Source organism: Lethenteron reissneri, chromosome 23 (assembly GCF_015708825.2).
Source record: "Lethenteron reissneri isolate LAM-NWPU_2019-01 chromosome 23, ASM1570882v1, whole genome shotgun sequence".
NCBI lineage: Eukaryota > Metazoa > Chordata > Hyperoartia > Petromyzontiformes > Petromyzontidae > Lethenteron > Lethenteron reissneri.
Window position 1 is genome coordinate 15,178,776 of NC_083801.1, and position 21,577 is coordinate 15,200,352.

The 21,577-nt window shown below is 47.2% G+C and overlaps 1 protein-coding gene across 1 annotated transcript in view; it reads left to right on the forward strand.

Annotated features, from left to right (window-relative positions):
* Nucleotides 1–4,174: 4,174 nt before the first annotated feature.
* The window catches only part of LOC133346082 (arf-GAP with GTPase, ANK repeat and PH domain-containing protein 1-like), a 169,821-nt gene continuing 152,418 nt past the window's right edge, over nt 4,175–21,577 (forward strand). Inside the window, exon 1 of the mRNA XM_061557423.1 lies at nt 4,175–5,636. Coding sequence (XP_061413407.1) covers nt 5,465–5,636 — 172 coding nt within the window. The 5' untranslated portion in view covers nt 4,175–5,464. The remainder of the gene's footprint in view (nt 5,637–21,577) is intronic.

A 21,577-nucleotide genomic window follows, 5' to 3' on the forward strand; every position in this document is an offset into this window, starting at 1 on the left:
ACCAAGGGTTTTTTCTATTGTTCACGTTCACAAATAGCCCTTATTCATCCTCAACATATGCTCAAATCACCCCTAAACACACCCGATCTGAGAAACTAAGCAGGCCTGAGCCTGGTTAGTACCTTGGATGGGTGACCACCATGCAGTGCTTGCCAGATGTAGCAGGCGTGTGACTGCGAGATGGCCAGAAGATGTCAGTGCCAAGTGTCGCCCCCTCCAATGCGTGATTGAGTTTACCCCGCTTCTACAGTTTCCTCCCACACGAAGCCACACACGCAATATCATTGGCCAAACATCCCAATCAATGCAGGCATCTCCGAGGTTTGAGAGTGAAGTGACCTCTTTGATCCACCGCTCGACGAAGGCCCTCACCACGACGCGTCAACTCGAGAGGGCTGTTTGACCATACTTCACCACGCTAGTCAGTGTGAGTCGGTGAGAGTGAGGGGCGCCGAGAGACACTGAACTGATTCGGATCACACTCGCCACTTTGATGTTAGCCGTAGCCTGGAATTGAACTCTGACAGCCGGTTTCATAGCGCAATGCGCTAACACACTGCGCAACCGCGCCTCCCCTGATCTACAGTGCAGTATTTACAGATCCTTATGTTGGTCTCCAAATAAATACATTTAGGACGCAGGGAACGAGAAAGGGGTAAAATACTATTCTTGAAATCTCCTGCAAGTAGATACATATCTTCCAATTATTATCAAGAGGCGCCTGCATGTAGTAACACAGTAACATCTAGACACTTAGTACATGTCCCACATTTCGAATCGCAGGGTTCCGCTGAAAATGCTCTTAGCAAGCCCCATATTAAGGCCAGAGTGACATACGTGGCCAGCGCCCCACGCCCGACCGCCTTTGTATCCCCAGTGCTTCCGTTGACATACATGGTAGCGCGTGTCAGCTTCGTGGTGTCATTATTCGCGCGACCTCTAGTGGTCGGGTAGGGTCACACGCAAACCCATTCAGGTGCAAGGAATACCAAGAGGGAAACCATCGATTTTGAAGTCACGCACGCTTTCCCACGCAATTTTTCGTGCGCTTAAGAATCCACATCGATCGGCTAATCCGTGAACGAAACCTAAACGTCACTTGGAAATAATTATGTTTAGTCCAGGGGTCGGCATCCCCCGCGGCTCTTTAAAGACGGCTTCGTGACGTTATTCACATGGATTGCAGCTCTTAAAATATTGAGCTGTTTTTACCGAATAAAAAAAAGGCTCTTCATGTTATTTTGGTTGCCGACCCATGGGTTAGTACATCGACCTATTGACATTTTAAGTAAATACGCGGGCAATTATCCTTCCCATATCTGTCCCTCCACGTAAAAAAACTGTAATTTTTAAAATGACACATCTCATCAGTTACGCGAACATCTTTCTTTGCATAATTCCAGCAGCGTTTGCGTAATACAAACAAATACTGGACCGGTTTTGACATTCAGTGTATCATCAGCGATCAGGTTTGCGTAAACCAATGCTTTTAAACTCCCAGATGTTTACAGGGCAAGTGACCCTCTCTATTAGATTTCAGACGCTAATTATTATTTTGTGTCCTGTGCCGAGTTAGACTTTTAGAATTCACCAACAGCATTTGCTCAAGCCCCTATAGTTCCAAAAAAGCGAATACAATACGTTTGAGTAAATCGACCTATCGACCTACCGGCCTTCCACAGACGTTGTGTGTTTATCAGCAGCCGGAGCCGTTCCTTGGGCGCGACGAATCGGGGCGACCGCCCCGGGCCCCGAGCTTTGGGGGCCCCGCGTTTCGACATCACGGAGTCAGATGTAATTCTGCCGGTTTAGTTTGAAGGCGTTGGGGGGCCCCATCAGTTGGATTTGCCCGGGTCCCAGCAACCCCCCCCCGCCACCCTATGGACGGCCCTGCCAGCGGCATTCGTTTAAATAAACTCTGTATCATTTTCACCTTTTCTAGGGTTCATCAGCAGTCAGCCGTACGCAGTTCGTGTGATGCAACGCTTAATTACCATGCTATTTGGAGTATAGGTTGGGTATATGTGCATGGTAATGACATGGGTTGAATAAATGATGTAATTTAGAGTCCTTTCGTCAATCCGCTGTTGAGTTAGGGCCTCATCACGCCGTGTCGGCCATGGGGCTTTTGCTTTGACCACGTTGGTCAAGTGAGAGTGATGTTCGCTGGGAATTTAACTCAGTTCACCGGGTTCACAGCGCAGCGCACTCGAACCACTGCGCCAGTCCTTGCACTAAACAAGGAAATAGCGAATCAGCTGCAACTATTTATAATACTGCGCTTAGATATTGCAAGCATGCAACAAAACAACCCTACCGGCATTGCACATGTACATTATTCATGCGTGCGTATACGTATGAACACGATATTATGTGCACGTGTATGTACACTGTATGATGTATGTAGAGCGTACATAATCAGAATCTTTATCTTGGAGGAATCCGATGAGCTGTGAAGCTCTTTTTCACAGATGTCCCGTAGGGGCGGGTGGTCGTGGTGTTCTAATATCACCTACCACTGATGTTAGCAGTGGCAGGGAATCGAACTCGGGTTAGCTGGATTCTCGTAGCAGTGCGCTAACCACTTTGTCACCGCTCCCCACAAACAGCCCACTAACAGAACAAAGATTCACCGTATAGCCTCAACAGACTGTAGGGGCAGGTGCTGTTATCGAGCACCTATTAAGGCCGACACGGCACACAAGGCGCTGTGGTGGCCAGCAACACGCCCGACCGCCTTTGTCTCCCCGGTGGCGATGTTCACACACAGCACCAGGTACTCATTTGAGGCCGAGGCGACCTAGGGGAGGCCCAGGACCGATTCACACATAGAACACACACACACTCAAAAAAGGAATCGGAAACACGCACCAACAACCCACTCACAGCCACCCACGCTTAAATGTGACAGCCTTTCAAAATCATTCAATCCACAGACGGCCTCATTCACTCAGACTCACCCAATCACACCGCCAGAACACATACGCATTCACTCACTTAAACTTACTCATACTCTTACAGTGAGTGACAGGGCCATATACACGAATTCATTCACACACACACATTCACTCGCACTCACACAAACCTACTCGGTCACACAAACTTACTCGCACACAACACACGCACATCACACACACAACTTCACTCACAAAGACAAAGATCCCCCTTATAGCCTTCACAGACTGTCGGAGCAAGTGCAAAGGCGGACAGCAAAACGCCCGGCCGCCTTTGTCTTCCCAGTGGCTATATTTACACACCGCTCCAGGTACTAATTTGAGGCTGAGTCGACCTAGGCGAGGCTCAGGACCGGTTCAGATAAGTGTCACTGGTGTAGACCGTGAGCGGCTATCCGCTCACACACTGCCACACACACACCCCGCATCCAACCGACTAAATTGCCGTGATGTCATCACGGCGCTTGTGCCAGGCTAGGTGCACCACTCACGCACATGCGCACAAAGGACCCCCCGTGCAGCCTGAGCAGACTGCTGTGGGGCAAGTGCTGTTAGCGAGGGAGCGCCCACTCTGGCAAGGCGGGCGGGTGGCACATGGCACACAACCCAACCCCCTGCCCACGTGACACACGCCACGAGGGTGGGGGGGTGGTGGCGGGTGGGGGTGGAGGGGTGGTGGAGGGGTGGGGGGGTGGTGACGGGTGGGGGTGGAAGGGTGGTGGAGGGGTGGGGGGGTGGTGACGGGTGGGGGTGGAGGGGTGGGGGGGGTGGTGACGGGTGGGGGTGGAGGGGTGGGGGGGTGGTGACGGGTGGGGGTGAAGGGGTGGTGGAGGGGTGGTGGCGGGTGGGGGTGGAGGGGTGGGGGGTGGTGACGGGTGGGGGTGGAGGGGTGGTGGAGGAGTGGGGGGGTGGTGACGGGTGGGGGTGGAGGGGTGGGGGGGGTGGTGACGGGTGGGGGTGGAGGGGTGGTGGCGGGTGGGGGTGGAGGGGTGGAGGGGTGGTGGCGGGTGGGGGTGGAGGGGTGGGGGGGGGGTGGTGACGGGTGGGGGTGGAGGGGTGGTGGGGGTTGGGGTGTGGGTGGAGGGGTGGGGGGTTAGGGGGGTAGGGGAGGGGCTCCGCGGGGGGGCGGTGGGTGGTGGTGGGTGGGGGTTGTCGCTGCTGCCCGCACGCGGTGACGTGGGCGCGGTCTCGCCCAGCAACCCCGCGGGGTTGAGGCGCTGCGACTCGGCGGCCGTGGGTGCCGGACACGCGGCGGAGAGACACGAGGAGGAGGGGGCAGCAGGAGGCGGGAGATCGACACGTGTCGGAGAGCCGGGCAGCAAGACGCGTGGAAGGCACTGCGCCGGAGAGGATGAGTTCAGTCTAAACACCGACAAAGTGGTGTGTTTGGGATCGTGAGAGAGTGTCTGTGTGTGTATGTGTGTGTACAGTGGGTAATAGCAGTCGACCTGCTCTCCTAACAACTTACGATCGCCGTTGAATACCATCAATCATCGTCAGGCACCTGCGCTGCTACCAAGTTACCAGCAGGGATATACCATCATCACCACCACCACCACGTCTCCGGTCAAAGTTACCTTGAGTTTTGTTGTTTTGTACCATCGCCGTCATCATGAACATCATCAGCAGCAGCATCAGCAGCAGCCGTCACCTGCTCAAGAGTCGGTAGGGGCATGGTCCCCTAGGAAGGGGGGTCCACAGCTGCTGCTGCTGCTGGTGGCGCAAAGCTGATCTGCGGAATAAAACCCCGAGCCTGGGTCACTCAACTCGTGCTGCCACTGCTGCTGCTACTGCTCTAAGAGAATGTTTCAGTAAAACATTCCACGCAGGGTCATCGGAAGACGGACTTTGTGGATACGATACAACGCCTCCACCTGTTCTCCAACACCTGGATTTACAGTGCTGGTTGTGGTGGTTGTGGTTTAAGACTCTGGCAGTCATCGCAGGAGTCTTGGTTGTTCCACATAACCACCGCCACCGTGTTCTCCGTGGCTCTGTCTCTTCCAAGGCTGATGAGAATCTTCATTAAGCAGGGGTGGTGGTGGGGGTGGTGATTCACGATTTGCCGGCGCCTGCTCCGATCTGCTTCTCCAGCATCACTTGGTGGCGTTGTTGATTGGTCTTGGTGAGAGCGTGGGGACCTTGGGCGGAGTTTATATCAACACAATTGTTTGGAAACTTCGGGGCCACGGGGCAAGAGGATCAAGGAGGGTTTCGTAGAGAGTTGGAACGTCCCGACACCAGAGAGAGAGATATAGAGACAGAGAGACCGGCGTTGTGGAGGAGCGTACACGTGGTGGAGTTGAAAGAGTGGCAAGGAGGGGTCAGGGGTGTCGGTGGAGAGTGGAGGAGGAGGAGGAATTGGGGTGGAAGAATTGGGTGGTGAAGGAGGGCCCCTGTAGATTGTAGACTGTAGATTGTAGACTGTATAGTGTAGATTGTAGACTGTGGATTGTAGACTGTAGACTGTAGATTGTGGACTGTAGAGCAAGAAGCGCTGGACCTGCACCATGGACCGAACGAGGGGTGGTCGACCTGGCGCAGTCTCGGCCGCGATCCGAGAGGAGATCCAGCGCTTTGAGGGCGTCCACCCCAACATCTACGCCTTGTACCACCTCCTGGAGCAGGTGCGGGACCCGCAGCTTCAGCTGCAGCTGCGCGAGAGAGTCATCAGCATCGAAGGTGAGTGATTCGCATGGCACCACCCCCCATCCATCCATCCACTCAGCCACGTGCAGGAGGAGGAGGATGAGCGAGCATGGAGAGTCATCTTGCCAAATTTCGCTGCTGGATGAGTGGCTTCTCATCTGTCTGTTGTTACGGACAGGCTTTTGTCAATCAACGCCTTGCCAGGAGGGGAAATTTGACCATACTTCACCACCCTGGTCGATTTGGGGGGTTGAGTGAAGATGTCTGCGTAATGCCATTGGGGTGGGTAAAATTCACCTGCTTGAACTTAGGGTCGTTCAGTAATTGCAGTGTACGGTCAACAGGAGTTGATGCATTTCATTAATACGGTGAATAATGGGTCTCGCCAGGGCAACGTGGAATTTCCAGCAAGCACCTATGGAACCAACGAGAACTGCCTGGTCTCAAGTGTCTGTGGACATTGAGTGCTGTGTGTTGGGGGCACTGTGTGTGTGTAGGAGCGTGTACGGGGAATCGCCAGTGTAGTGGTTAACACACTGCGCTACGAACCCGGCCACCCGAATCCGAATATCTGGACCGGTCCTGGGCCTCCCCTAGGTTGACTCGGCCTCAAATGAGTACCTGGTGCCGTGCGTAAAAACATCGCCGCTGGGGAGACAAAGGCGGCCATGCGTGGTGCTGGCTACCCCGGCCTTCATAGGTGCTGCTCGCTAACAGCACTTTGTCTTTGTGTGCGGGGGGGAGCCCGGCAACCCGAGTTCGACTCCCGCTCTTCTAACACCAAGTGACGAGTATCTGAACCGGTCCTGGGCCTCCCCCTAGGTCGACTCGGCCTCAAACGTTTAGCCAACGTTGGCCTGTTCGCTGGGTACGCTTATTACTGTACTTCGTTTTGTGTCTGCGTGTCGGGTTGGGTGGGTGACAGAACACGTTGACACAAATCAAGTGAATTCGTTACCTTTGGAGGTGGGTGGGGGGCACATCATCCCGTCTGTGGCTTGTTGTGGTCACGAACTCTTAATTTAAGAGTGGACCACGACATCGTCGCTGCTGCTGTACCTCACGTCGAGGTGGAGTTTGATCATCTGTTTGATCATCTGTGAGATCATCTGTTTGATCATCTGTGAGATCATCTGTGTGATCATCTGTGAGATCATATGTGAGATCATCTGTTTGATCATCTGATCATCTGTGTGATCATGTTAGATCATCTGTGAGATCATCTGTTTGATCATCTGTTTGATCATCTGTGAGATCATCTGTGAGATCATCTGTTTGATCATCTGTTTGAACATCTGTGAGATCATCTGTGAGATCATCTGTTTGATCATCTGTGAGATCATCTGTTTGATTATCTGTGAGATCATCTGTTTGATCATCTGTGAGATCATCTGTGAGATCATCTGTGTGATCATTCTGTGTGATCATCTGTGAGATCTTCTGTGAGATCATCTGTGAGATCATCTGTGAAATCATCTGTGATATCATCTGTTTGATCATCTGTGTGATCATCTGTGAGATCATCTGTTTGATCATCTGTGTGATCATCTGTGAGATCATCTGTTTGATCATCTGTTTGATCATCTGTGTGATTTGTTATTGCCATGACAACTCCGCTGTGCCTGCCTTGGCCTTTTTGCCCCGTGGGCAACATTTTTACCGAAATGCAATTCACACTCTTTTAGCGTGGCATGCGGTTTTGGGTTTTTAATTTACGTACAGTATAGGTGTGCAGTATATATATCTATAGACAGTAAGTTTTTAAAGGTTTGTACCCCAATTGCACTTGCGTTTCCTCAAAATAATAACTGTATATCCACACAATATATCATGTATACACGTAAAGAGTGCACTGTGTATCGTGTTGTCTTTAGCACACACACACACACGGCATATATTACCACATGTAAACAATACAAAGGGGGCTGCTTTGGCAGGAGTTCATGTACAGTTGATCCACAGCTGGATGAGGGCCTCTCCAATGCCATTCTGGTCGTGCGGATTTCGTGACCACAGTTCAACGCGAGGTTGGTTGCCCTCTGCTGCCAAAACACGTACAGCTGCAACCTATACCACCTGGTATGCATGGTGGTTGCCCACTCAAGCTCTATCCTGGCAGCGACGTACCGGCTTAAAAGATTAACAACAACACAAATTTAGCAGCTCGTGCATGACAGCAATTGCGTACAAAATACGCATGCCACACGTGCTGTGCTCACACATAGTAGTACCACTGGACCAGCCTTGCTATTGAAATATAACGTGAGCTTATTATACTCTCCAAATCAACACTCAAATCTCTCCGAACAAACACACAAACCCACCACACACATTGCGTCTACACAGACGTAATACAGGGCGCCCATATGCAAATGAAGCGTTGCACTGTGTGCATATGCATAAATGTGTGTACGTAAAATGCATTCAAGAAAACAATTTGAAATGTGCATGTACATACGGTACTCGTCCGGTGTATACAGTACGCGTGCGACGAGTGACGTGGCCTGCGGGTTTTTTTAATCACTTTGCTTCCACGGTTTGGTGACTTTGAAGCTCGATTTAGGGCCACGGTTTTGGGATTGTAAGTCACATGTGCACCCACCAACTTGTGGCCAGCAGCCTGGATGTCAAACTGCGCGGTCACACGTCGCAACTCGCCGCATGCCATGCGTATAAAGCGAGGCCGTAGCCATGGAGTCAACATTTGGGGAGGACCAAATCTTCCAGAGGTCTGGCCCCCCCCCCCCCCCTAGAAAAAAAAAATCTAAATTTTAAAACGAAATTCCTGCCTAAAATATTTTAAAAATTCACGAACACATAGGATGGACTTTTTATTCTTTTTTTTACAATAATGTCTAATAGTGTATTGTATTACATTGCTCTGTTTGTTCCTTTTTTACCTTTTCTTGCTTCATTGTATGTAATGGCAGAGATTAGGGATTATTAAAGTACAACCATAACCACAATCATATAAACAGAAATATATTTGATAGGTAAGATATGGGGGGGGGGGGGACATTTTGAGCATATTTTAATATTGGGGGGGGGGGGATGTGTTTTTATGGGTTTTTATTGGGAGGGATGTGTGTCCCCCAATATATATTATAATTACAGCCTTGGTATAAAGTGATGTATTTGGAATATTGCGACTGCAGTGCTGCTGACACGCGCCATTCGTCACCAATGCGCAGTGACCGGCGTCGTGAAAATTTGCCGCAGGGGGTAACGCAGGGACAGGGTCTCATCCAGCAGTTGATAAGCTAAACCTGTACACACATTACGAGGCATGGGAAATGTTGAAAGTCAGAAAATGTAAAAAACACGGCCTTACAGCGCAAGAAAAACTATCCACATTAAATCAGAGACTCTTTCGGGGGGGTGGGTGATTTGTCTATTTTACCAGTTGAAAGGGCACTACTCAGCATGGCTTAAAGCTGAAAGAAGTGAGATGACGGGCAGAGAGACTTGTCGAGTCAATACATCAATGCGCCTTACGTGTGATCTGAAGCAAGGCCATCTCCTTAAGTGCTGGCACTTTCAGCTATATTTTCAGCTGTGAGGCAGTGCTAATGATGAACTTGGCGGCTGAGTTTTTTTTATATGTTTGCTCGTTACACCGCTGCCGATGGAGACCCTTAAATCGGTATTTTTTTTTATGGCTGTGCACTGTATGCATTAAAACAAAAACCTGTCTTATTTGAATGTTGTGTAGGGGACTTGTTGAACGCGACTCGTTTGGAAGGGTGGGTTTTTTTGGGGGTTTCTTGGTTTTTTATATGGGTTTTTTTCTTCCCCCCCCCCCAGTGGCCACCAGAAATTTGTTGGCCAATGTAACTTGGAGTAGCACAGCGTTCGTTATGTGCCGTACCGTGTGGTGTGTGTGGCCGGCGATGTCGTTCACCTGTGTAACAGAGCGTGCACAATCCACGTCGGAAGAAGAAGGTGCCCCGAATGCCGTTGATGTATCAGGGTTACAGGATATTGATCTGTACTGGAGGAATCTGATGAGCTATAAAGCTCTATTTAAAGCTTTCGTGACTGCAGGGATTCATCTTCTTGGTTCTTTCGGTAAAGTCACGTAGAAGGAAAATAATAAAATATGAAAAATAAAACATAATAAAATAATTCTCACGACGTTTCGGCCACAACGCAAGCAGCCGTCTTCAGGTGGAGAACAGACTCTGCCTTTTTGACAGACCTGTTCTCCACCTGAAGACGGCTGCTTGCGTTGTGGCCGAAACGTCGTGAGAATTATTTTATGATGTTTTATTTTTATTATTTTATTATTTTCCTTCTACGTGACTTTACCGAAAGAACCAAGAAGATGAACTATAAAGCTCTTTCTCACAGATGTCCAGTCGGGGCGGGTAAGAACGTTACAACAACAAACAGAAAAAAACACGATGGTAGTGCCAAGTACAATAAATGTAAACAAATAACCCAAACACGTACGAATAAAACGCAACCATCCTCATCCCACCAAGCAAAGCCCAGCGAGGTACTAACTTGTTTTTTCAGAAGCAACCTGGCCACAAATTAGAGCTCAACAAAGTGGCCCCTAATTTGGACATTTATAGCACCAAAATAATCTCAATAATCTCAATGCATATGAAGTCGGTGTGAAAAAGGGTTTCTGTAGTGTGTGTATAATTAATTGGATGACACACACTTCTTAATACTGCTCAATACTGTCATGCATGTATCTATATATATTTTACAACTAATCTTTGTCTCGGACGCAGTTCCACTCAGAGACAAGCAACAACTTTGCAGTACTGTACTGTAGTTGCCACTGGATTTTAAAATGTACAGGTTTTGAATTTAATCAAACAGATTAGGAAATGCACGCCACCTGTCGCGGGTAATTTGATCGAATTGTGTACACTTTGGATTGACTATCAATTTGCTAAAAGGTAAAAACATACTGGGGCTACGTGCTTCACGTGTAGCCATTGTTGTGCTGTACTTCTATGCTCCTACGACCTGCACTCACCAGCGTGGTGAAGTATGGTCAAACAACCCCCGCGACCCACAACAGGTGTGTGGGGAGGACCTGACCCAGCAGTGGCTTGACGACAGAGCTGTACGTTTGCCAAAGATAATAATACAGACTATAGTACTAGTAATCACAAAAAAGACAATATCGTAATATTAATAGTAACGCTCATCCATCCATCACGTGCATGTCAAACGCAGTGCAGGAGGGTGGTTAATTCAGCACCACACCCAACACTTGCAAGTCCAGGTACAGCCTCACACGTACCATCATCCATTTATAGATGCCCCGCCGATTTCAACTTTAGAGACTACTGTATCTTGCAGAGGATAGTGTCAAAAGATTGAATGCTCTAATCGCACCGAGATTGGCGAGAAGACATATCGAGGCTTTGGTATAACAAGTACTTTTTTTTCTTTCTATAATTCCTCCCTATTGTTTCGTCGGGGTACGAATAGAATGGATATTCTTGTGTCATCGTATGCAACCTAAGAGTTGTACAAGTTCTACACGGTAGCGCCTTTTTAACTTGCTTGCTTGTCTCTGTATGTTCTAGATTTGAAGCTTTCGTGACTGCAAGGATTCATACTCTTTGTTTTTTTCGGCAAAGTCACGTAGGTAAAACAATCAATTAAAATTAATTAAAAAACTAAATTAAATCACTGATTTAATTTAGTTGTTTTCATTTATCTTCTTGATTCTTTCGGTAAAGTCACGTAGAAGGGAAATAATAAAATAATATAAATAAAACATAATAAAATAATTCTCACGACGTTTCGGCCACAACGCAAGCAGCCGTCTTCAGGTGGAGAACAGGTCTGTCGAGAAGGCAGAGTCTGTTCTCCACCTGAAGACGGCTGCTTGCGTTGTGGCCAAAACGTCGTGAGAATTATTTTATTATGTTATATTTTTATTATTTTCCTTCTACGTGACTTTACCGAAAGAACCAAGAAGATGAGTTTGTCTCTGTATGGTGATCCATTCAAGCTTCCCTTTCAGGGTCTCTTGGAGAGCAAATCTCACGTTATTTTACTTTTCAAACCTCGCGGTCTCATCTAAGACCGTCTGAGCTCTTGGCCATGTTCCCAGCCTAGCGCGCTCAAGATAAGGCTTCATCAGCACATGGCTAAACACGCACACATCACACGAGCTATACATAGATGCATGGCCGTTTTGTTTACATGCACAGAGAGTGGGTATACGTTACACGGTTATACTTATCGTTACTGGTTACAGCGCAGGTCTTTATTCAGACGGAACATGGTGTGCAGCATTGTACTGTACGGGATATGGAAACCATGTATATACCCTTGCATGCACATGCTATATCAGTGTTTGAGATTCTCTTGTCATTCATAGTTGTGGGTTTAATTTGCAGCTTGTTACCAACTTGGCGTCAATGGTGCACGTTCAGCAGCTATCGATGTGAAATGTTGTACTGCTTATTGCATAATTCTATTGGAAAATGTCACTCCGCATGCATCCGATCTCATTAAATCTCAAAACCTGAGCAGAGTTGAGCCTGTTTCGAACTTTGGATGGGAGACTGCCAGAGAATGCTAGCTTTGGCTGGAAAATGGCCAGGAGTTGGCAGTGCGGCAATTTATTGTCGAACCTGTCTATGCAGAGGTCTATGTTTCACCGCCTTGTATTTGTAGTGGGTTTTCTCCGGACACTCCAGTTTCCTCTCACATGCCAAACACTCATAAATGGAATTGACCAAACGTCGCAATGGCCGCACCTTCCTGAATCAGAATCTCGAGACTGAGCGAGGCTTTCTGGAGTAAATCAAGGGCATTATTATTCTTGTATTCAAATACAATACTGTATGTACATTACAGAAGCTCATAAATGTGTAAAGAAGCATGGACAGATGCATGCTTTGCAATATACACGTACATAAATAGGAGGACAAGGATTAGAGAAACTAAAACAGAGGTGAGAGACATCATATTAACTGTTTAGTAAGGTATCGTGCAAATTGGGCTTGAACAGGAACTAACAATTAAGTGGCAACTGAGGGATGAATTGTACCGAGAAGGACATCCGCTACGGAGATGGAGTGATGAAATCATCTTGTAGGCAGGTGCTAGGTAGATTGTTACACCCGAAAGAACTGCGAGAGATGGCGATGACTTGTGGAGACCTCACTCTTGTTGTGGATTGATCTTGGTGGATGATGAATTGTCTGTTTGGCTGTTTCATTCCTGTTGTGTACATCACAGAGTTAAAGCCTTCAGTGTTGCCATATATAACCACCCAAGACGTGATGACGTGAGCCCAGTGGCAAATGTTTACAAGGCAGTTACGTGTGCCGCCTGAGGACATTTCTCTGAAAGTCTTTGGGATGCCTGAGTTAGGCTCTCTTGAGTCTTGTGCATTTCTACTGAACCATAAGAATTCTGGGTATGCTTTAGGTCGTCTTTGATAGCGTGTGGTGACCCACAACTCACTACGAGCCACATTGAATATCTTTATTAATAAAATTCTGCATTAATTCACTTCTGTTTATGGGGTCACGTGCTCGAGTTTACAGTGCAAGTCAAGTCCAAGGGTGTAAACACGTGTGCTTAACCGTGGTCGCGTTGTTTCCACATTCATTGTCGTGTTTTTTTATGGTCATTTAAAAATGGATATTCATTTAAAGCTGCTCGTGTCGTGGGCGTGATATTTATAGACGACATGACCGGGCTGCTATTCGCGGCAGTTCAGTGCCACATTTATATCGGAGGGCTTTGGAATTAAACATTTATTTCATGGAATTAAAACACCAGCTGCATGCCTATACAGATCGCCATACGTCGATGGTGATTAATTGTGAGCAGCCAGTAACAGGTATTACGATTTATGTACCCAAAAACGGTAGAGTGTACATACATAATGCACATGCATAATGTGCATGCGTGATGAACATACATTATGTATGTTGATTCACTTTGAGTAACCCAACCAATAATAGAGTTCATTTTAATGTATATGAAAACATTACCCCCCCCCCGTCTTCGCACCTGATTGGTTCACAAGTGATGACATCACATCCCTCTACTTTAAGACCGAAACAGGAGGATTTCTCCACAACTCTGACTGTCACCTGATGAGGCTGGTTGTAATTACTGGTCAAATGTCACGGTACTCGGATTGTAAATGTTGTGGATTTACTTTCTAACACACCGGTGTGCTGAACTAGTAATGCATTGGCATGTTTTGTTTACGTGACAAACCTTACCAATTGGTCGTGGTGGGTTTAACGACACATATTTATGCGATTTAATCCAAAAAACCTCATGAAATACAGTACTGAGACATGACCTATGAGAAATTATGTTATGCAGGCCAGCGCTGCTTACACCTTGTGTTGGGTGGGGACATTTGCTACTGGGGGGGTCCCCTTGGGTAGCAAATGAAGGGGTAGAAAACTACAGGCCAGAGAGATTATTGAGACGATGTCATTGTCAGAGAGACAATCGGACCGGTGTTAAACTTCTTGTCCATCGGCAGAGTCAGAGCTGCAAAGGTCAAGACGATTAGCTAATTTGAGCGAAAAACAAAGACCCATAGTAATTAGCAGAAGGGTAATGTGGTCACTTGCTGTTGGCCATTGATGAATGCGTCTCATGAATGAGGCGAGTGTTTTAGTTGAGTGCGAGGTTGTGAATGGGCACGGACGAACGCTGGACGTTGATGCAGGCACACAGAGCCGCTTAATGAATTTCGGTTCTTAGTGTTGTAAAACCTGGCATCTAAACCCCATTTACTGACGTGAGCAGAAATTGAGCCCGAACTTTTATTGGCCAACTTCCTGGAATGTCTGTATTTATTTACGGAATGAGTTTATTTTTTTTTTAAATGCCAGTGTGGAGGCAATTAAATTGCTTAGAGAAAATGGTTCCCCGTGATGTAAATACACAGCATGAAAGCCCGTGCTTGCTCTTTAAAGAGGGTTTAAACAGTAATCCTTATTTCGTTGAGATGAGTATCCAAACTATATTGTGTTCTTGATGCCCACGCTTTGATTCGTAATACCTCAACAGCTTTGTATCGGCAAGGAAAGACTGATATTCTAGATTTGAAGCTTTCGTGACTGCAAGGATTCATACTGTTTAGTTTTTTCGGTAAAGTCACGTAGGTAAAACAATTAATAAAATAAAACTTCTTAAACTATTTTATTTGATCATTTGTTTTACCTACGTGACTTTACCGAAAAAACCAAAGAGTAAGACTGATATTATCGTGCGGTTGGTAAAGCCGAGCCGAACTCCACATTTTTTAGTTGAAATCATGGCCAGAGTCAAGTCAGCCCCAATCACTACCACCACCGCCGTCATCGACGTCCCACTCGGTTTCATAAAACAAGCCCCACCTAGCTCTCCGATGTGTTTTTTTCGGGATGCTCTGGGTGTTGTTGTTCGGCATCACGTCTTGACGTTTCCCTCCGCGTCCTGGGAGCTTCTTGAAGAAACTGAACAACACACTGGAAAAACCTGAAAGCACATCGGAGAGCTTATATGGCAGAACACCGAAAGCCCCCGAGGAAGTTGGAGTTCGACCTGGGGAGGCTGGTGAGAATGCAACGGTGGTTTGCGCCGCAGATAAATGGAACTCCACTATCAGAATCTGAGATTTTTACCGACGTGTCTGAACCTCCATCGTAATAAATAGTCACTGGCCAATGCTCGTTTTGCCACAGATACACTGACCGCATTGTGCGTTTGAATGAAGGGATCTTCCAGTGACGTAAGTGGATTGCTGCGTGACCTTTTACACAGTTGCCATCAAGACTTTTTGGAACCGCGGGCTCCTCGCCTCTCAGTATTCAACCATCTTATCACGTTTATCAATCAGCAAAGCACATGCGGCATGTAATAATTAGCACTTTATTGGTGAATATGGAAGATTAACTTTGAGGAGTCACAAGAGACTTCTTTGTAAAACTTTATTGCCTAACCTCTCTGGCCTCGAGTGAGTCTACTACGGTTAGGCTGATGTTTACTTTCACCAACCCAACTTGTGTATAAGTCCACAATAGCCGTACTTTGTACTCTGCATGGGTACACCATTTCTATTACCTGCACGTAGGTGAGAATTGATCAGCCCTCGGGTATTTCCACACCTGGCAGTGTGAAAGAAAGGTGTCGTCGACAGATTTTTTTTTCTTTCGGTGAGACTTGCACAAAAACTGTCACTCATTCACCGAGCCATACCGGACACACCTGATGATGGTTACACTTGAGAATTATTTTATTTTCTTGAACACTGTCGAACCCTGACAAAGCACAGTTGCGTATGTATGTTTTTGTAAGGGTGTTCCAGCTGAATGACATGACAGACAAAAACATGTAAACGTTCCGATGCATTGTACCGCACGTAGGATGGAAAGTGTGGTTAGCAGATGGTGACAGGTTTGTGCAACAGGTGAAATGGAGTAAACTCGCACGAAAAAAAAAACCCTGCCTCAGCAACAAACGCAGGAACGCGATGTACGTTACCCCTAGAGCCGGGCAACTTTTGCAGAAACCGTATCCGATTTCTATGACTCCATCCTGGGCAATTTTAACAATAATTATGGTTGTTGCATGGGCGACTCCCAAGTTTATATCTCCATACATTTGAATTAGATTCGAAGGGGGATTGGCCATTGAAGATTCATGCAATAGAATGGGATTTTATTGCGATTCTATTGGGAATCTAGGTCAGCTAAGCTGTGGATGCGCTAAGCTTAGCTTGGCTAAGCATTGTCCATTTTATCTGGCCGGGATGGTGATTCTGTCTGAAATGTCTCTGCCGAGTAAACTCAAATGCGCCATGCTCACCCTTTTGAAAGTGTTATGTTTGAGTTGGGCGTCGCGCCCTTTCGCAATGTGATTTTCAGCCAAAGGCAAATTTAAATTGTGACTTCGAAGACCCAGTGGTAATTCCCACGGAGGGCCAGCCGAGAATGTGTATTGCCGTTGGACTACTCTTATAGGGACCTGCCGAAATGCCCTTTTGAATATACTCTGATCAGCATATAATTGATGGTTGAGCTTGGGATGATGAACTCATCCAATCATCATCCCTCATACAATGATGTGTTTTCAGATTCTGGCTGATTCTGTGCAGTCCCAAGTGGTAGTTTCCGGTGAATGGAGTGGTCGCAACAGTGGTGCTGTCTTTGGTGGTTTCAGTGGTCTGAGTGGTATTCCCGGTAATCCCCGTAAGCCGGTTGGAAGTCCCATTGGGTTTGTTTGACCTTAGGGTGGTCACTGGGCGTCATGGCACCTCGTTGGGATCAGTGAAAGCCCAGGTCCCATGGGCCTTCCATTCGTGTATGAATGCCACATTTCCACAAATCCCACAAACCCATTTGGAACTGTGATTATATTCTTAAAATCTAACCATGCTCGACACTGCTTAACTTTCCAAGACCTGATGAGATCGGGCACGTTTACAAGTGATTTGGTTGGAGGCAGGTCATGTGTTTCCCGTGATAATCTGCTTGATCGAACAGCCGTTGGTGGAAGCAGTGGTGTCAAAGTCCAAATTTAAACGGAGCGCAAGGAGGGCCAATGAAACTGGATCGCTCTGCAGCCTCATAGCGGACTGAATCCAGAACTGCCACGCTGTAACCGGAGATGAGTGTGAGTGGTAAAAATCCCGCTACCTGACAAACTAGCCCCATAATCATCCCCTTCATCTGTTTGCACCGCCACGGTATGCGTGGAGCGGTTCTGGCGTTGGCACCGTAATACACAGCGGGACATTCCAAGTGTTGCAACGGGTTTTTCTTCTTCTCCAGTTTTGTCCAAAAGTTTGTATGAATCCTACACACCGCTCATTTCGTTAGTTTTTTTGTAATGGTTCTTTGGTAATTGGGGGCACACACGTTTTGTTGAGACCACGCGGTTCATCGCAAAAGCCCTAAATCGAGAGTTTGTATGGTGTTGAAATCACTCGGTACGTTGTGCTGCAGCCTCCTTACATAACGCAGCAAACACGTTTGTTCTAACGCTAACAGCGCATAGCCACATCAAGAAACATCGTCACACTTCTTAAACGTGTCTGTCATAGAAGACAAAGAAGCATTATTTATGACCTGAAGTAGATATTTAGATACAGACAGAAGCGCGAACAGCCTCCGTCTTCTTGCAGGATGTGAAATATAGCATTTCGCAAAGGCTGCATGTATAGTATGTTGCACTTTCCCATTGTAGCCAACCGTGCAAACAAAATATGCTGAAAAAAAAGACTGATGTACCAGTTCGAGCGATGCGCTTTAGGGGTCAAATTCGCGAAACGCACATGGCTCTGTTTGCGTTGCAGAATTCACTCGTCCATCAACTGCATCGAATTTTTTTGTTCTCTTGTCGCATGGTTACTTTTTTTTTCAAAAACCACTTCCTCGTTGCATCACGGCATGCCCGCACGTGGCGCGCACCCGCGCGCGATGGTGCCGGCATGTGAGGACCGCGCATTTGCGAGCAGCGCGCGCGTGCGGCGTGCGCACAAATACTGACGGTGATCGTGTTGAACACAGTTGCCCAGCACAGGACTAAATGTGCCCCAGCACCAAATAGCACTACGTATGTGTGCTGAACTTCTTTCACACCGTACGTAGCCAACCGTGCCCATTGGTTGCATATAACACGGTTGGTTTATCCGTTTACAAGCCACGGTTGGCTTGGAATAGAAACGAGAGTTCACACGTTTCTTCAATCGAAAAAGCAGAAAGAGAGGCGTTTAGAGCTGCAGTGGCTGAGATGAAACGGTGTGACCGAGTCCTCGGCCGTGGGTGGATGGCTGGAGGAATCACTGAGCAAAGTTCACGGGAAGGGTGGCGGCAGCGATAGGAGAGTCACAAGGAGGCGACCGGCCGCCGGTGTTCTCATCACTGAAGTGACTTAGTTGTGTGCTGGATATCATCAATCAACCCGACTTGCTCTATGGTCAATTCTGTACATGTTCAGTGTACAGTACACGACTATCATGGGTTCGCATCACCTCTGCAGTCACTAGAGGTGCTCGTAATGCGCCAGATTGTGAACAAAAATATTTATTTAATGGATTCACAACTAAGAATAGCGACGATTCATTGAATTGGAAGGTCGGGAGGGGGAGGGGTGGTCAATTGTTCCAGCCGATTAGTGATGCAATGTGAAGGTCTTTTGGGTGCAGTGATCATTATTCCACAATGCAGTTGCTACCCCACACATGCAGTGGCATGTTTATATGGTGCTGGTGAACACGGATATTTTCATAATATTCGATGTGTCTTTTCGTAACCTTGATTCCCATTGACTCGAAAGAGGGTCCGTGTGTGTCTGACGAGATGTTAACTACCTCGCCTGTTATACAGGTGGTCGTGGATTCGACCCTGACCCTGATGCCTGTATATTTGGGGTTTGCATGTTCTCCTCGTGATGGTGTGGATTTTTCTCCAGGTCCTCCGGTTTTCACTCCACATTTATAAACACGCGTTTAGAGTGTTTGGCTGCTATAACGTCCCACGTGACAAGCCGCTTTGTTGAACTATCATTTGTGGCCAGGTCGCTTCTGAAAAAGATCAAAATAGCTTCGTGGGCCTGACCTGGTAAAATATAAAATAGGTTTGTTTAGTTTAACCTGTCCCAACAATCTGCTAAGGCTATAGGGGGGATCTTTGTCTTTTATTACCGTGATGTTTGCTTAAGGCCTCTATGTACAGTGCTGATTTTAAAATGTCTCTGCCGAGTAAACTCAAATGCGCCATGCTCACCCTTTTGAAAGTGTTATGTTTGTGCTGGGCGTCGCGCCCTTTCGCAATGTGAGTTTCAGCCAAAGGCAAATTGAAATTGTGACTTCGAAGACCCAGTGGTAATTCCCATGGAGGGCCAGCCTAGAATGTGTATTGCCGTTGGACTACTCTTATAGGGATACCTGCCGAAATGCCCTTTTAAATATACTCTGATCAGCATATAATTGATGGTTGAGCTTGGGATGATGAACTCAGCCAATCATCATCCCTCATACAATGATGTGTTTTCAGATTCTACTGCTTACTGGTCACTGTTCTAACACTTTGCTGCCGCTGTTGGCTGATTGGCCCTTGAAATGGACTGTATAGCTCATTGGGCTTTGCTGATTCTGAAATACATTTATTCTGATTCCGTCCATCATGATGTTCCGACGTTTCGGTCCATGTGTCTTTATGTGGATCAAAACATGAGTCGTGGTGGAGTGGTACACACGCACACTGCATTGTCATCCGAGGTTCAATTTTCAGCAACTGATGACACCACTGGAAAAAGGGTATATGAACATCCACGTGGTCTCTATCTCATAGGCCAAGTTGACCTCAAACGTCATACATCATAATGCCGAACAACACACGGCACAACCGGAACACTCATCAGGGAGCTGCGTAGTTTTCCGCAGTAGTTGGTAAAAAGAGCACCACCATTATTTTGGGAATTTGGTAATGGTTGTCAAACACAATGCTATTTTCACCACCCTAGAATTGTGGGATTTTTACTTCTGGTTCCGAACCGCAAATATAAATTAGTGCCGCCCCACAAAACAGTTGTTTTAGCACGGAGACAACTCTTATGACTTTGTTTAAAATGTAAAAAATATACTCTGACCAGATAGATGTATTTTTATTGCCAAATAACAGTTTGAAGTCATGATATTTCACCTGACACGCGCCATGGGACCAAACAAGAACCACCCGGGAGGCTGCGTCATCCATCCGCATCACGGTGCAACAGTCACGCCTCCATATCTCACCTTTTGAGTCATTCCAACATGCGGGTCTCTTGGCGAGTTCCCTGAAAAGGTTAATTATTTTTTGTTAAAAAATTAGTTTTAATATTTATGTTCATTATTATTATTTTTTTTGTATATAGGTGATATATTTTTAGGTTAGGAGTAGAGTTGGAATGACCCTACTACCGAAACACATGCCACAGGTTTGGTCTTAAATTAATGGTAAAAGCTGTTAAAATTTATGAAACTTCGTGTTTCTTTGAGGAACGCATCCCTTTCGTAAATGGAGGGATACCTGTAAACCAGAGGTCGCAAACGGGTTTTGATTCCTTACCCGTCCCCGGCCGCACCAGGGTCGCAAACGGGTACCTGTACCCGGCCGGGTACGGGTATCGGGTACCCGATTGCGACCTCTGGGATGAAGCCATGTCGCAGGCGCGGGTGGGTTGATTCTAGGAACTTGAATTGTGAGAAGAGACAAGACGTAGGGAAATTAGTGACAAACGGTTACTCACCAGTGACTCACGGCCTACCCGTTCCCGTACCCGGCCGCACCAGGGTCGCAAACGGGTACCAGTACTCGGCCGGGTGCGGGTAGCCGGGTATCGGGTAGGGTACGGGTATCGGGTACCCGATTGCGACCTCTGCTGTAAACCCGAGAAACCATGCATTCAAGGAGATATCACTCAAAGCTCTACACAGATATACAGTATTCAAGAACTCATTGCAGTACTGCCCTCTGCTAGCTACCTCGTATCACCTGCTACTACTTCTATTCCATCTCCCACCAAAGTACTAACGAGGCTTAACTTTGCTTAACTTCTCAGACTGACCACACTCTCGAGAGATTTTGTCGCAGTAATGGCACTGACCAGTGCGGGGAAGTAAGGTCATAAAACCTCCGTGAATTATAGGTGTGGCTAGCCCTTTAGTCAGCAGAAGATTGACAAACGCCGGTGAATGAATGGGCAGATGGGCTGCTTTGATCAGCGGGTAGGAACAGACACTCCACTCTCAGGCTCCCTTCCCATCGCCGCCTATCAATTCTCGAGCTCCTACTGCACACACACGCACACGCGGGCCTGCGGGCATGGGCTGCGTGCCACCACTTCACTTGCAGACAGCTGTTTTGTGTACTTTAGCTGGTAATTTGTGGGCGAAGTGGAGCGTGAAGGATGCATTTTTGCGCAAGCGCTGGAACGATAGAGCACGTATATGTGATGACGCAGAACGACGTCTGATGGGATGGGATGCGGAG